Genomic DNA, 15416 nt, shown 5'->3' with positions numbered 1-15416 from the left:
AGGAATCTGGCATCAGAGCTGCAATTAGAGCCCTGGCTTCCAACTCTGTTCACTCACTTCCCCCTTCTTGACTAAATGTGCTGTCCCCTTCAGAAATACCCTGGGACAAGGTCAGCCTGGTAGTTGATGTACATAAAGTGAAGCCAACAGGGCACAGATCCTGATGAGCACTTCTGAGCCTGCAACTCTTCTGCAGCTTGTGACTTACATCCTGCTTGGCCTGCTCCAGCAGAGCCAAGGCCTGGACTCCAGGCAAGGTCTTTGCTAATCAAGCTGCACCTCTGCCTTTCCCACAGGTCGATGCCAAGAACCAGGGCAGAACTGCTCTGCAGATTGCCTCCTACCAGGGGCATCTGGATGTGGTGAAGATTCTGCTGCAGGCCCATGCCTCTGTCAACCTGAGGGATGAAGAGGGGGATACAGCACTGCACTATGCAGCCTTTGGGTAGGATGTCTTGCTGCTTGCTGTCTCTGAGACAAGACCTAAAGGGCTGCAAAAGGGCTTTTCTAGATGGAAATGGGAAGGCTGTGAAGGGTGTGGGGCTGGTGCAGGCTCTTCTCTGATTTTTGCCTTGTGTTAGAAATTCTCCTGTGAGCTTTAGGGCCACAGGTGCATCTCTTAGTGCACTGAGCTAGATCAGTTTCCATGCTAGACATTTTGGGGGAATTGGAACAAGTGATAAGGAGGTTTTGGTGATTAGTTTTTCTTTGGGGGGGGGAAACAGGGGCGTTTTGGCTGGTTGGGAATAGTTTGTTTGGTTTCTGTAAGTGCATGTGTTTTCCAGAGTAAGATGAAAGGTTGAGTTGCATTGTTAGTTACCAGGGAAGAATTAATCATTAAGGGCAGGAGATTCCTGTTGATTGAGAGCAAAGAGAGCGGAGATGCTAGAGTACAAATTAGGAATGTAGTTGTGTTTGTGGGGTCTTTTTTTCAATACTAAGAGGATGTGGGATGAGGTCAAGAGGATACAAAACCCGAGAAGTTCTGTTGCTTTGCAAGGAGGAGGAATTCACCATCTGCCCAGAACTGAATCTAATCTGTCTTACTCCTTCCTTTTAAACCAGAAACCAAGCTGAGGTTGCCCGTGTGCTGCTTAGTAAAGGAGCCAGTGCAGACCTGTTAAACAATGCAAAGTGCACAGCCTTGTTTGTTGCTGTCAGTCAGGGATTCACCGAGGTGGTGCGGACCCTCTGTGAGCTCAACTGCGATGTCAACCTCCCAGTAAGTTCTGGGGTTTGTGGGATTTGGGGAGGTGTGTGTTAGGGATTTTTTTTATTTCTTTGTTTTTGTGGGTTTTTTAAAGATGAGTAGGTCCTTTTATATGTCTTACATAATTTGTTACTTTGTAGAATTTGAAGATCATTCTCTTAAAATGCACTACTGGGTGAACTGTTTAATGTGATGCTCTGAGGTAGGTAACCTGTATTCTCCTTGTGTAGGATTCCCAGGGAGACACCCCTCTGCATTATGCTATCACTGCAGATTACAAAGTCCTTATTGAGATTCTCACTGAAGTACCTAACATAGACTTCACTGTCCAGAATTGTCAAGGTTTCAACCTGCTCCACTTTTCTGCTCTAAAAGGCAACAAGCTGTAAGTGCCCTTTTTTCATTTTTACTGCTTTTACAGATGTTAACCTGTGCTTGCTCTCCTAACAGTAAGATGGGAGCAGATCTAATTCTAGTTAACTAGGAAGGAAATGGTTGGTTATACCAACCATTTGGTATATGGTTATACCAACCATTTGGTTGGTTATACCAACCATTTGATTTAGATATGGCTGGATGTATAGCTGTTGCCATTCTTCCCTCCTTCATGCATTCACAGGAAACTGCTGCCTGCTTTCCTCATCCCATCTAGCTTGCCTAGGAAATCTGTCTGCTTCTGGATAGTCTCCTTAGATATTTGGGTTCTCACACGAAAGGACAGGAGAAGGTCTGTAGTAAACAGTACTTGAAAAGACTGTGTCTAACTGAGAGCCTCTGGAATTCTTCCAAGGATAAATCTGCTCATTATTTTCATAGCAGTGTGAGTTTACCCTACTTTATTAAGTGATAACTGAAGGCTTTTGTTTTAGTCTTGTAATTTGGTCTGTGAGATAGAAAGAGTGCTCTGCATCACAAGTGCCAGTTCATGGTGCTGCCTATTAAAACTATTCATGACTACTGAGCAGAAGAAACAGGCCTGTCTCTTCCTTCCTGAGAAGTAACTCTTCCACCTCTGTTACCTCCCAACACTCTAGAGCCATAAAGAAGATTCTAGCAAGAGCTCGGCAGCTGGTTGACTCCAAAAAGGAGGATGGTTTCACTGCCCTGCACCTTGCTGCTCTCAATAATCACAAAGAAGTGGCAGAAATTCTCATCAAAGAGGTAAGAAACAAAACAAAACCACGACCAAAACCTCCCATCTGTCTCACTCCCAACCCCCCATATTTCCTAAGCACAATTGGGTTAATGCTGGGACTCACCAGAATGTCTCTGTCTCTTTGGAGAGCTGGCATTGTTTGGAGACTTGGAAGAGCAGGGCTTGACATTCCTGGGGGTACTTTCCCTTGCCACTGGCAGTAGAGGAGAAAAGTATCAGCACTTGTGGGTTTTGTTTCTTCTTCTCAGTGGTTTGTTGTCTGAGTTTCTCCATCTTTACAAGTGGATCCAAACACTGCAACAAGAATTAAATGGATTTACAAATGAGTGCAGTAGAGGAGTGAGGTCTGTGAGCACTCCTCAGTACTATGGGTGCTTTATTTCTGGCAGAAGTTCTGCCTTAGCAGAGCCAGGTCTCCAGGCCCTCACCCAGGCTGCTGCCTCCCCTGCAGGTCTGGTAGCAGGGCAGTGATTCAGGTGTGAACAGGTTTTTCTCCTCTTTGCTTTGAAGAGGAAATCAAAGGCAAGCAAGGAGTGAATGTTGCTTTAGGGGAGTTTGTTCGTGACTGTTTGCTTAGAGTAGTCCCAGGGTTTGTTTGTGTCAGGGAAGTGACAAGTTGTCATATCCAAGTCATCACCAGGAGGATGTGTGTCAGACATCTGGATTCCAGTCCTCCCTTTCTTGACACCTGAGGGGTGTTGGCCATATGGTCAATGTACAGAGGACTGGACCACATAGCTCCTTTGGAGATCTCCATCCTCATATCTTGATGAAGATGGACTTGGGGCCTCAACAAGCACCCCAGCTGCAGCACTCTTCTCCAGCAGCAACAGCTCAGTCTGATGCAATCCTTCTCTTCAAGGGTCGCTGTGATGTCAACCTCAAGAACAACCGTAACCAGACACCCCTGCACCTGGCTGTGATCCAGGGACACGTGGGGATGGTGCAGCTGCTGGTCAGCGAGGGCAGTGATGTCAATGCAGAAGATGAGGATGGGGACACAGCCATGCACATCGCCCTGGAACGGCAGCAGCTCATGTCTGTCATGATGGAGAAGCGTGAAGGGGAGATGGGCTCGTCCCTCCTTTCCAAGGTGAGCTGGGAGGAGGAATTCCAGCACCGAGGGCAGCAAAATGCCTGATGTTAGAATGGCAGCAGATACTGGGATGTAAGGGGGCAAAGGAAGGCAGGGAAATTGTGTCAAGCCAGTCTAGATGGAGAGGGTGGAAACAAACCTTCCTGCTTGTGGGAAAGCAGGAATAGATCCTCTGAGGCCATGCTCGAATTTATAGCATGAAACTTCACATAGTCAGACAACAATTCATACTGTCTCCCCTGATATTTTTATTAGTATTGTGTGCTGCTTCCTTGACATGGGAAAGGTCATGAATCCAGTTGCAGAGCCAAGAGTCTTGGGTTTAATTCATGCCCCAGAACCGCAGCAATTCATTTCTGTCTGATGGCATGGAAAATATGAGGATAGCTAACCACAGACTCCCCAGTTATCTGCAGATGTAGAGCAGAATGGGAGAGGTGGGATGTATCAGGGGGAGGGATAAAGGCTCCATAGTTACAAAGCCTGAAGTGGATCTCACTATGTTGCTTAGTATTCATGGATGTAGAAGGTCCTTCAGGAAAGGCCTTGGATACAATTGGTATGTACCATGGTCTCTTCACTGTACTTCCTTCTCACTACCTGGAGTGAATGCCTGTTACTATGATTAGTAATGGTTAGCACCAGTTAGGACCAGTCTTAGGCACTCTTGTTCCTGGAACACGATTTGAATCTGCTGGCTACATGCTGAAGGATCTTTTTGTGCTTTCAAAAAAGAATGCCCATTCAGATTGTAAGTACAAGGTTTAAGACTTTGTTTAAAATTTGATACAGATCAAAACCACGTAACAGAAACTTCTTCTAATAACAGAGTGTTTCTTAACATTTTTAGCTGCAGTCTTTTGGCTTCCTTGGAAATGTAGAGCTGAATGTTGGAACTGCAATTGCATGTTACTTAGCACAAGAAGGAGCAGATATTAATTATGCAAACCATCGGGGAAAGTCTCCTGTGGACCTTATCACAGATGGAAGGATCCTCCAGATTGTCAAAGACTTCTCACAGAAATTCAGGTAAACCATGTCTGAGAAACATTTGTTTGGATTTTGACTTGGCAAGCGTGAAAGCAGAGTTCAGTTTGATATGAGGGCACAGCCCCACAGTCGTGTTACTGGTGGAGGAGGAGCCATGCAGCAGCCATTCTAGTTGGCCATGCTTCTGGTCCACTGTAAATAACAGGTGACATGTGTCCATTTAAACATACTCCATAAGAATTGTGTCAGTGTAGTACATGTTGCACTACGAATGGGGTGGGTTTTTTTGCTTAAAGAATACCAGTTCTTTCAGACTGACATTTCTCTTAACAGTGGTGAGTGGTTATGCTGAGGGCTTTGGATTTGGGGCTCATAATGCCAGGACAGAATCAGGCTCCGAGCCGTGTTATGCAAAAGGCAAACTCAGGCAACCACCCCAGGCACTTCTCAGGAACAAACAAATACAGAAGATCCCTAGGGCTGCACTTGTTAAATAGCTCCTAAAAGCTGACTGCTCCCAGCAGATTGTGCTGTCAATACCTTACTGTTGCCCTCCAAAAGAGCAGTTTCAGCCTTGTCAATGTTAGTCGTTGCTGCTCTTTCCCTTCCTTTTTAGACAGATCCAGTCAGAACCCTGGCTACTAAGAAGCTGGGTTGGTCCCACCAGTTTGTGAACTGGTCTGTCTCCATGTGGAGTGTTTGCCAGGGATCAATGTGTTGTTATCTGGTTGTGGAAGGAGGCCCTGCAGGATGTGGCTGAACTGTGACTCCGGGTGTGTGGTTGCAGGGAACAGCAGGTTTCGTCAGACAGCTCAGCCGTCACCTGCAGCCTTCGCCGCGTGCACACCACCCCCAACACCATGACCAACCTTAGTGTCTCCAGCCTGGCAGTGCCCACAGAGTGCCTGGTCTGCTCAGAGCTGGCCCTCCTCATCCATTTCTTCCCATGCCAGCACAGTATTGTATGTGAAGGTAAGTCCATTCTGGGGGTTTTTCCCCCCTTTTTAAAAAATGTTTCTGTCCTGTTCCATCACACAGCTTCCCTAGTTGGGCTCTCGTAAGTCAAGCTCTGTTTATCCACAAAGCTATTGTACTTTTTGTGACCTGAAACAACCCCAGCATGATTTCAGCACCACCATTTTAGATAAGATGTCCAAAGCTATCTATGAAAAACACAGTGTTCTCACCACCTGATGACTGGGACCCTAGGCAGCTTTGCTTGTGCTTATAGATGCCCTGGATAATTGAGAAGGAAAGCCAAATGTTTCAGTTCTAGCTGGCAGTGCTTTATCTACCAAAATCCTCCTGAGAAGGATTTCCCTCTTCTCTGGCTTTTGTTACTGGTTTGCATTTCAGTTGTTTTAATTGCAGCCTGCTCAGCCATGTTGAGTTTGTTATCTCCTAAGGCCCTCAGAGTCTGAGCAGAGGGAATTTGATAAGGACTGTGCCAGAGCTGCAGCCCTTTTCCTCTCAGCAAAGGGCTGCTTTGATCCACAGTGCAGCAGCTGCAGTAACACAGACCACTGAGGACTCAAGGGTGGTGTATTTGCTACTGGCATAGGAAAGACTAAACCAAGAGACTAGGACATAGCTCAAAAAGAAGGTAGTGTCCCCCTTTCCATGGAGGAATCCTGAATCATCCAGGGAGGTTGTTCAGAGCTGATGTTCTTGAGTCTGTTGTTTTTGTCTTGACTCTGGCATCAGTGCACTTAATTGTGATCTCTTCTTGTATCCTTCATGGTAGAGTGCTCCAGGAGAATGAAGAAGTGCATCAAGTGTCAAGTGACAATTACCAAAAAACTGAAACAAGGTATGTTTGCTGTTCCTGCTGCTCTGTGCTGTGGGAAGGGTCCTGTCCAGCCTTAGTTTGAGCAGCATCAACATTTTTCAGTGAGATAAACATCAGAAAGGGAGTTGACTTTGTTGTGGTGGCTGGTGGTTTCTTTGGGGTGTGTGCCTGTTGTAGGGGCCACCTTTACAGAGGGTTCTCTTGGGTGTCATGGGCCAAGCTCCAGCTCCATACACAGAACATTGGAGGAGGCTTGTCCTGTGCTGGGATTATTCTGTGTATTGAAAGCAAGTACCAAGCTCTCCATGTGTCAGTGTAACCGTTTCCCCAGGCAGGGATTTAACAGTGAAAATTGGTGAGAAAGGAAAATGTAAGTCTTGTGGAAGCCTTGCTTCTCCCCTGGCTGGAATTCCAGTGCCTGTGCAAGGCTGGCATTAACCAGCTCTCCAGGAATCCTTGAGCTGGATTGTTTTGATAAAGCACTAGCCCAGTTTTAAACAGATCCTCTTCTGTCTGCATTGCTCAGTGCATTGCAAAATAGCAAGCTTAGCTGACAGTAGGCAGGAGCTCCCCTGCCCAAAATTGCTTCATCTTTATGGGCTTGAAATAACTTCTTGCACCACTGAAGTGCAACTAATTCCAGATTGTTGGGGAAAGGGACATGGACCCTGAAGTGTTACACACTTCAGGCTTCTTACATTTCACAGAGTTGACCAAATGACTCTGTGTAGCTTCATGTGTGCAAAAGTCAACATAAGTGGTGTCAAATGGTTTCTTCTTGTTTTACCATGTGTCCTGAAAGACTTAACCAGAAATTTGAATCCCAAGTGTGAACAGGATGTTGAGAGAACATAATAGTACTGATAGCACTGTAAGGATTCCTGGACTAGCTGGGCAGAACATCACCATCAGCTTTGGATGTCTTTACTTGAAGGTAGCAGCAGCATATTCCAGAACACCAAGGCAGGACATTTCAGACAACATTTTGTTTCCTTTAAAAACAAACAAACTCAAAGACACGCAGACACAAACCAGCTGAGCAGCTAAATGGAGGAAGGCAAAACTGGCCAGTCCATAAAAAGCATCATCTCAGGCCCTTTGTTAGAAGAATCCCTGGATAAGGCTCAGTGGAGAGAGGTTAGTCTGAACTAATTGCTACTGTAGAGGGGCAGGGTCTCCTGAAAGAGGCAGTGCAGGAGGCAGAGCCCAGCCGTGCCTAACGTGTCCCTGCTCTCGCCCTGCAGACAGCACCGAGGTGGAGTGCAGCCCCAGCTCCGAGGGCAGTGACCAGAGGAGGCTGATGGAGGAGCTGCAGAGCCGCTACCGGCAGATGGAGGAGCGCATCACCTGCCCCATCTGCATCGACGATCAGATCAAACTGGTCTTCCAGTGTGGACATGGCTCCTGCCCAGACTGCAGCACAGCCCTCACCGTCTGCCCCATCTGCCGGCAGGCAATCCGGGAGAGGATCCAGATCTTTGTCTAAGGATGTGCTTGCTGCCCTTCCCATCCCCTCCTCCCTCCTTTACTTTTTGTTTGCGTTTTAGCTGAGAAGTGCTAGTCAGGCTGAGGTGTTTGGCTGCCTGCAAAGCCACCCTGAAAGAGAGGGAAGCAAATAACTGATGTGACTTGGGCAGAGGGGGCAGGAGTCCCCTCTGCTTACAATGTCATAAGGCCAAGGAGCAGTGAGGGCAGGCAGCCCCCTCACCTCGTGCTGCTGATCCATCAAAAAGACCTGAAGTGAAGAACACTGACCTGTGCTGGAGGCAGGAGAGACTTTCAGACCAGAGGTGAGCAGACTTGCACGTGCAGACGTCTCCAAGGGCATCCAGCTCCACTGACTGCATCACATCCAACGCCCTGCAGTGTCAGCCTGGCACTGCTCTGGAGGAGGTGCTGCTGGAGGATGGACCCACAGCACAGCATGTGCTTGCACTTCAGTGAGGAGGTCCCAGAGGAGGTGGGTCATGATGTCAGCTCTCCCAGCTGCCCTTCAGTGCTGGGGAGGTAATGTCCCACCACAGCGTGTCCTCTGCTGGTACTTCTGAGCTCAGCAAGAACTTGGACTGACAGTGACAAACGTGGATGTCATGGGGTCCTACAAGACAGAGTGTGTGCCTTAGAGAAAAAGCAGTGAACACTGATTGGAGAAAACATGTTGTTACAACAACTATTTCTAACCTCTAAGTGACACTCTTCTTCCATATTATTTTTTTTTGGCACAATCGTTTGTTCAGAGACTCCTGAGCTTTCTATCCATAATGCCAAAGGCAGGTGTTAATACTCCAATCAAAGTGTAAAGAAAAATAAATAGTAATAATTAAGACCTGAGAAAAAGGGATTTCATTTTTGTTTTTGTTTTGCAGCAAAACTTAATAAAATATATATTTTCCTGAGCATTAAAGTGAATGTACAAACAGTAGCTGAAATGTGGATCCAGCTGTATTGTTTTCCAACTGTCTGACTGAACAAGTATTATCTTCTGAGTCCATCCTGTACAGTACCTGTTGGTGGAAGTGGCAGCCTGTAGGACTGGTGTGCCATGGGTGTGTGTGTGTCCCCATTTGTGTCTGCCTGTGGGGGGTGTATCTTTAATGACACAATTATGCACAAATCTTGTTTGTGACCTATTGCTAGACATGCTTAAACCAGACAAAAATGGTGTGTTCCTCTGCTAGCTTTGCTCATTAGCAAAGAGGTGGCAGATCTTCTAAAGGCATAACTTTGAAATATATGGTACTTACAAGAATATTTATTACTTCATAGTCTCTTGGTGTTGTAAGAAAGTCTGATGTCACAACCTCTGCCCTCTGTAGATAATCTCTGTCAGAAATTCACTTGAGGCTGTTACAGTTTCAGTGGATCTTTTCAAGCTGTGGATCAGATTTAACCCTTAAATTATGTGGTTGGTTTAATTTCAGAATCAGCTTTGGTAAAAATGAGAGGTGCAGATACTAATTTATTTATTTATTATAAGTTCATATTAGTGTAAATTCCTTTGGAATAAACCAGACATTTCCCTAAACGTTTGCTGTATCGTGGCAGGGCAGCACCAGAAGAGTGCTGTACAAAGGCTGTTTTCAAAAAGTACAGGACTGAGCCATCTTTAAGAGCTGCTTTAACCACTATTTGGTGCCAGGGATTAATTTTCCAGGCTGAAGCAATGTTTGAAATACACCTGTTTCACAAACCTCTGCATCCAATCCAAAAGCACCTCACTGAAGGTAAAACCAATCAATGCTTTATCATGTGTGTTAAGTGTAAATGTGTGTGCAAATGTGTGCTGGCACCTGGGGACTGAGGTGGCAAATTGTTCCATGTTTGTTGTTTTTCTCCTCTCTTATGCTTAAGGTGTCAGTTTACTCGGGAGAAAAAACAAAACCAAAAGGGAGCACCTGCTTCATTTTTTAACAATTTCTTTGGATACTAAATGAAGAGAGGTTTCCAAGTGAGTATTCTCCCTGAAGGAAAAAAAATGTAGGAAGGCTGCAGCCTTCAACGTGCAAGCTGTGCAGCTGTTGCAGAAAATGGAGACAATTTATCTTTTTTCCTGGCTAATGCAAAGAGATTTTGTAGGGAAGGAGCAGCTCCCCTCAGTTTCATGTTTTACATTTTTTAAAGTGCATTTCCATTTCAAGATCTTTGATATCTGAAATTCATTTTGGGGCCTAGTTAAGAGATGAGGTTTTTGCCCAGCAGAATATACCTGCTTAAGAACTACAGAAATGGTCTGTAAACACAGCTTTCAGGTTGGGAGTATATCCCTTCATTGCCCTGTTCCCACTGTGATTGCTTTTGAGGAGCAAGAGTTGAGCTGTTAAGCACCACTTTGACCCTTTCATTTTCCTAGTAAGAAGAAGGGAATTGCTGCACCACAACAGAGAAGAAACGAGGTGGTCAGTGGAGCCACAGGAGCAAGAGAGAAGAGAACTCCAGCAGATGCCCCTGTGCGCCAGGTATGATTTTGGCAAACTTTGCCTCCCATGACAGGCTCAGCTCCATGGGAGTCTGAGGCTTTGGAGGAGTGAGGAAGGTTCTGCTGTTTTGTCTTTCCTGATAAACCTGCTTCCATGGAGGGCCAGGGTCAAAGAGTGACTTGGGGCTGATGGGAGTGCCATGCTGGATGAAATGGGGTTAGGTGGGGGGAGTTGTTCCTTCCCTTTCTCCTTTTGCTGCCCGTGGGTATTCTTGCTGGTTATAGAAACAGCAAGGGCTGAAGAGAGGAGATGTTAGAGCTGTAGGCAAATGCTCCTTTAGGGACAAAAGACAAATATTGTCATTAGTTAATTAGTGTGGCTAGTGAGTAATTTTCTGCTTGATGTTTATAACCAGTTGGTCTGCCACAAATGAGACTGAGTTCTTCCAAAGACAAGCTGGGGAGCTCCCTGTTTTCACTTCTGCCATCTCCTGAAATGCAGCAATGGTTTCAACAGGAAAAGATCTTGCTGAGTCTTTCTGGTGTAAAACTTGAAAGATAAGATGGCAGCTCACCTCACCCTCAGAACCAGGGTTTCCAAAGCACTTCCTTTGGAAGTGGGGCCAAAACTCTGTGTTGTACAGACAGCATGAGACTGAGGGAGCAGACAGTTGGTCAAAAGGCAGAGTCAGGAAAAGAACCCATCTCTCCTTTGATTATGTTCCCACTAGTCTGTGCTGCTCCCAGAATTTCAGGAGGATTGGTGGATCCACAAAGGGATTATAGATCATTAATATAACCCACCAAACCCAACAAATATATGCCCACCCAGGGAAGCAATTCTTTCTGTGTTTTGGACACACTTTACTATCTGTGTATTGAGAAAAATTTCTCCCTCATTTAATTCCTGAAATTCTACTCTCTCTGTGGCCATGACTGCACTGTAGAGCTTCTGGCTGGGGTCAGGACCCTCCCTCTTTGGTGACTCCAGGTCACTTCTCTGAGCTGCTGCTCCAAATTGACAGTTCAGCAAAATATTCCATGTTCTTTGCCAGCTGGAGCAAGCCCTTGTTTTCAGCTCATTTGCTATTCAGCAGACCATGGATTTTTTTCTAGGAACATCAGCAGATGCTGATCACGAGGGGCTGCATGACAGAAAGTGGGAGAATGCTTGAAGACTAACGAATATTCTTGTTCTCCCTCTCCCTGGGGAGTGTTGCTCTCAGCAGATAAAATCCTTTTTAGTCCATGACCCACTGAAAAAGTACAACTTTTAACTGCTGTTCCCACAGGAACCATGCAAGAATGTTGGGTTGTTTTGGTTTTCTTTTTCTCCCCAAGTTGTGAGATGAAGGGATAAATAAGTAAGTGCTTTTTAAAATAAATGCTATATGAGGAATTGCTAATTCTTTTCACATGGGCCACCGAGGAGCCAAGATGTGGTAAATCACATTCAGCTGCCTCCACTCCCCCCTCCCCTGTGGTGGCCTGATTTGGGCAGGAGCCCTGGAGATGAAACACTGATGCCTTGAGCCATCAGGCTCAGTCAGATGTTAGGTTCTCCTTTCCCTGACTTCTCACCTCCATGCAGAACTCCTAGTTCACAGCAGAGGAAGCTAATGCCAGCAGTTTGTTCCAACACTGAAAAATAGGCACTTCACCCATGAATCATTAAGAGGTTTCTTGAGAGGTGAGGTGAGCTTTGGATCCTCAGGTGGCTGCAGTTGTAGCACGAGTGGCTGTTCTCTGTGTAGCACCTGTCAAGATGGGGTCAGTTATGGTGTAACAGATTGTTCTTGCATCATCCTTGGGAGGTGAATGCACTGTGCTTCCTGGCCTGCTGCACAGGGCTGACATTCCTCTTAAATGTGGCAACTGTAACAGATAGGACCCTCTGGAAGCAGTGCTGGAAGTAACATTGCATGTGAGCCATGCTGAAGAAAAGGGAGGAGAGAAATGCTAAGAACAATCTGTGGAAGTGAGGAAGTGTTTAATTTTGTGCTAAAACCTGCCCTTGGGAATGCAGCCATATGTTGTGCATTAGATGCAGCCCCACTTTAAACATTTCAGCAATTAAGACTGGAAAGAGCAAAGAGAGACTGAGGTACTGTGACAAGGAAAGTGGGCTGTGTCGTGCAAATGATCCCATCCCTTATGTTCTCCAGTCTCTAGTTGACCATTGGAGGTTTTATGCAACATCCATTCCCTTCTGACAGCTGTTCAGAGCCTGCTTTTTCCTATGACATTTATTGCACCCAAAGATCTCAGGATCTGCAGCCCTGTCTGTTTGCTTTGAAGATCCCTACAAATGATGTCCAGGTCCTGGTCCCTGCTGCTGGCAGCATGAAGAGAAAGCAAAATCAGTTCTGTCCCCTGCCCCCTCTCCTCTTCCCCATGACACCATATGGCTTCCCTCAAACTGTAATGTGTTCCATTGCTTTCAGACACTGCAGAAACCAAAGCCAGGAATATTTTTCTGTCCAAATATAGTCAGGATGACAGTTCCCTTCTGTAGTCCAAACCAAATATCCGCACTTGAGACCTCTCAAATTCAGCAGAACTCTGAAGTCACAGCAGCAGCTCTCTGCACTGGTGTAAAAGCCATCCTTTCAGGGGCTCCTCATAAAGCATGGAGAGTGTTTCCAGCTCTTGGAAGAGACTTCAGAGTCCTGACTAACTTCTTGCCCTTGGCAAAGAGCAACACTGGCTGCCAGAAGGGATTTTAGGGAGTTGGTCTGAAGCATCTGAAAGAGGCTTAAATTCTGACAACTGCTGTGGATTTGAGGCTACTGGTGGCTGCATCTGAAAGTCCTTTAAGCACAAGTTATCTCTTGGGAAAGCCATAATATTCTTAGCCCAGGGCTGGGAACAGCCATGAAATGTCAATAGATGTGCCCCGTGGTCCTTATAATCCTTAAAATATCTACAGAAGAGAGCTGCATTTGAAATTTAACCACCACAGTATGAAATGTTGCTTTTTATCAGCAGCAGCCCTGAGGATTCTGGCCAGAGCTTGTGCTCCAGAGTCCAGATGTGCAGTGCCTTTATCAGCAGCACTGTTGGTGTGCACAACATTGAGTTCATGTGTCTCCCTTAGCTCCACGAGCTGCATCTGTAAGTTCTGGATACCTCAGCTTAAGAGCTTTCCTCATCTGACTCTGCTTGCCAAGTATTGGGAAACTCTGACCTCCTCCAATGTGCTTTTACCAAGGCTCTAGACACTGACTTTAGAGGGGCTATCTAAGCTGAGGTGTATTTTACAACAGTGTTACTTTCTTTACACTGGGACAAAGGAAATCTTGGTTCCTCAGGCTGGGTGGTTGTGTGAGTTCTCAATCTATGCTTTAAAACTCAGCTCTGTGTAGTCACCTTCAGAAACAGGCACTAACTGGGTGCTTGGAAGACTCCAGGGTCCTGCTTGACCTCAGGCAAATCCAGCACAGGATGGTCCTAACCTGCCAGGTGCAGGTAGCAGCACTGCCTTCCTGTCCTCAGGCTGGTGTGAGATGAGGTGCTCTGAGAGGCTGGGATATGCTCAGATACTCTTGCAAGAGGAGAGGGTGTGTGTAACAGTGCAGAGGTGAAACCCCTGTCACACTCTGCTGACTCTCTCTGGCCATATGGGAGGTGGGTGCACTTGGTGCTGCAACACAGTTCTGGGACTGAAACTCAGTGTTCTTCCAGCACTGTGTTTGGATTTTCCTTCTGAGCCAGTCCTGCTTTACTGGAGAAGGGATCTTGGCTGACTTTTTTGAGCCTCATTCCAAGGCAGGTTTTCACTTCAAGGCTCCCTTCTCAATCTTTCTGCAGATGTGTTCTCATCTACAGGCTCTGACAGAAACTGGCTGAGGGGATTTGAGACCCTGGTACGTTTAGGGAAACAGTTGTTCCCGGGTTCTCACTGCCTGCTGTGGTCTGCAGGTTAAACCACAAATGGAAGTGTGTCTGCACCACTCTTTGGAGCTCCAAACAAAGCACTTTTCAATGCTCAGGCACAGCCATATCTCATCCTGCCAGCTGTGCTATTGGGGAAGAGGTGGAACTATCCCTAGAAAGTTGTGGCTGACAGTTGAGACCTGCCAGTATTTCAGAGTGCTGCAGTGGAGTGCTGTGGTCCACAGGAGTTCCAGCCCTGACCCTTGCCTTCTGCTCCTTCTCTTCCTCCTAGTTCCAGCTTTCCTGTGTAATTCTACCTGTAACTTCCATATTACTCCTTATTCTATCCTTTCCTGGTTACCTGAACAACCACTGCACTTTTTCAACTCAGCAGGAAACATATTTTCTCCAGGTGGGAACTCAGTGAAAATTGAAAAAGTGTCCTGAAATTCTACACAGACACATTGGTCATTCCAAGTTGTTTAAAAGCTCCTGGCCAACTTTAGTCTGAAAATACATGAAACTTATAAAATGCCACAAGTTTCAATGTGCATTAGGGAAAGAAAATAAAATTTAACCATTTTTCATTATTAAAAGTGCAAAAAGTTTCTGAAACCTTTGAAATGCTTCAGCATTTCACAAGCAAAGGGCAGGGAGGGGATAGTTCTGTTGCCAGCCAGTATAAACTGAGGAGACTGCACAGTTCCTTTTCCTCTGCCTGCTCAGGGCTCCTCAGCTAAGGACACCTCAGGAGTGCTGAGTGTCCAGTGCTTAGTGACCAGAGAGAAAAGTGCAGCTAATTCTGAAAACCTGACAATTTCTGAGTAAGCTTTTTAAAAAAGTCCTGAATCGACTTCCCAGATGCAGCTTGGAGATGCCTTCAGGAACCAAAGAGCTTCAACCAACTGACCACTTCTCCAGGGCAGTCTCAAGCTGAGGTACCCAAAATCAGTGTAATTCTGAAGATTCCGAGGACACGAGAAATTTGCAGGTCGCTTGTGAAGTTTCATGGGAGTTGCTGTTTCCTTTTATCTGAGTGTGTAAACTCCCTGGGCAGCGTTTCCCCAGCAGAGAAGCCCTCTGTGCTCTCTCCCCTCTCATTCCTAACTCTGCTCCTGCAGACAGTCCCTGACAAAGGGCAGCTCTGCTAGCGTTAAGCATCCCTCACAAAACATTCCAAGGGTGTGATGCTGGCTTCTGGATTCCCTTCTTCTGCCCCCTCCTCCAATTCTTCTCATTACATAAAGCTGACAACTGCAGATTTGTCCCCTGCTGATGACACGGTCAGTTAAGAAAAAGAGTTCAAGTCCATCCCAGCTTGTTTCACTTTGCTGCTGTTCCTCCGCCAGCCCAACTCTCAGCTGCAGTAACATGATACCACTT

General features: G+C 46.2%; 1 protein-coding gene across 6 annotated transcripts in view; it reads left to right on the top strand.

Annotated features, from left to right (window-relative positions):
• The window catches only part of MIB2 (MIB E3 ubiquitin protein ligase 2), a 39869-nt gene extending 31206 nt beyond the window's left edge, over positions 1 to 8663 (top strand). For all 6 annotated transcript variants that reach the window (XM_051637429.1, XM_051637432.1, XM_051637428.1 and 3 more), the window contains 9 exons: positions 297 to 445; positions 1066 to 1222; positions 1441 to 1595; positions 2245 to 2371; positions 3229 to 3459; positions 4313 to 4491; positions 5240 to 5424; positions 6197 to 6262; positions 7486 to 8663. In XM_051637429.1, coding sequence (XP_051493389.1) covers positions 297 to 445; positions 1066 to 1222; positions 1441 to 1595; positions 2245 to 2371; positions 3229 to 3459; positions 4313 to 4491; positions 5240 to 5424; positions 6197 to 6262; positions 7486 to 7727 — 1491 coding nt within the window. In that variant the 3' untranslated portion in view covers positions 7728 to 8663. The remainder of the gene's footprint in view (positions 1 to 296; positions 446 to 1065; positions 1223 to 1440; positions 1596 to 2244; positions 2372 to 3228; positions 3460 to 4312; positions 4492 to 5239; positions 5425 to 6196; positions 6263 to 7485) is intronic.
• Positions 8664 to 15416: the final 6753 nt, after the last annotated feature.

Source organism: Apus apus, chromosome 20, assembly GCF_020740795.1.
Source record: "Apus apus isolate bApuApu2 chromosome 20, bApuApu2.pri.cur, whole genome shotgun sequence".
In the NCBI taxonomy this organism is placed as follows: domain Eukaryota; kingdom Metazoa; phylum Chordata; class Aves; order Apodiformes; family Apodidae; genus Apus; species Apus apus.
The sequence above is the reverse complement of the archived record's forward strand: the minus strand, read 5'-3'. Positions and strand labels throughout refer to the sequence as shown.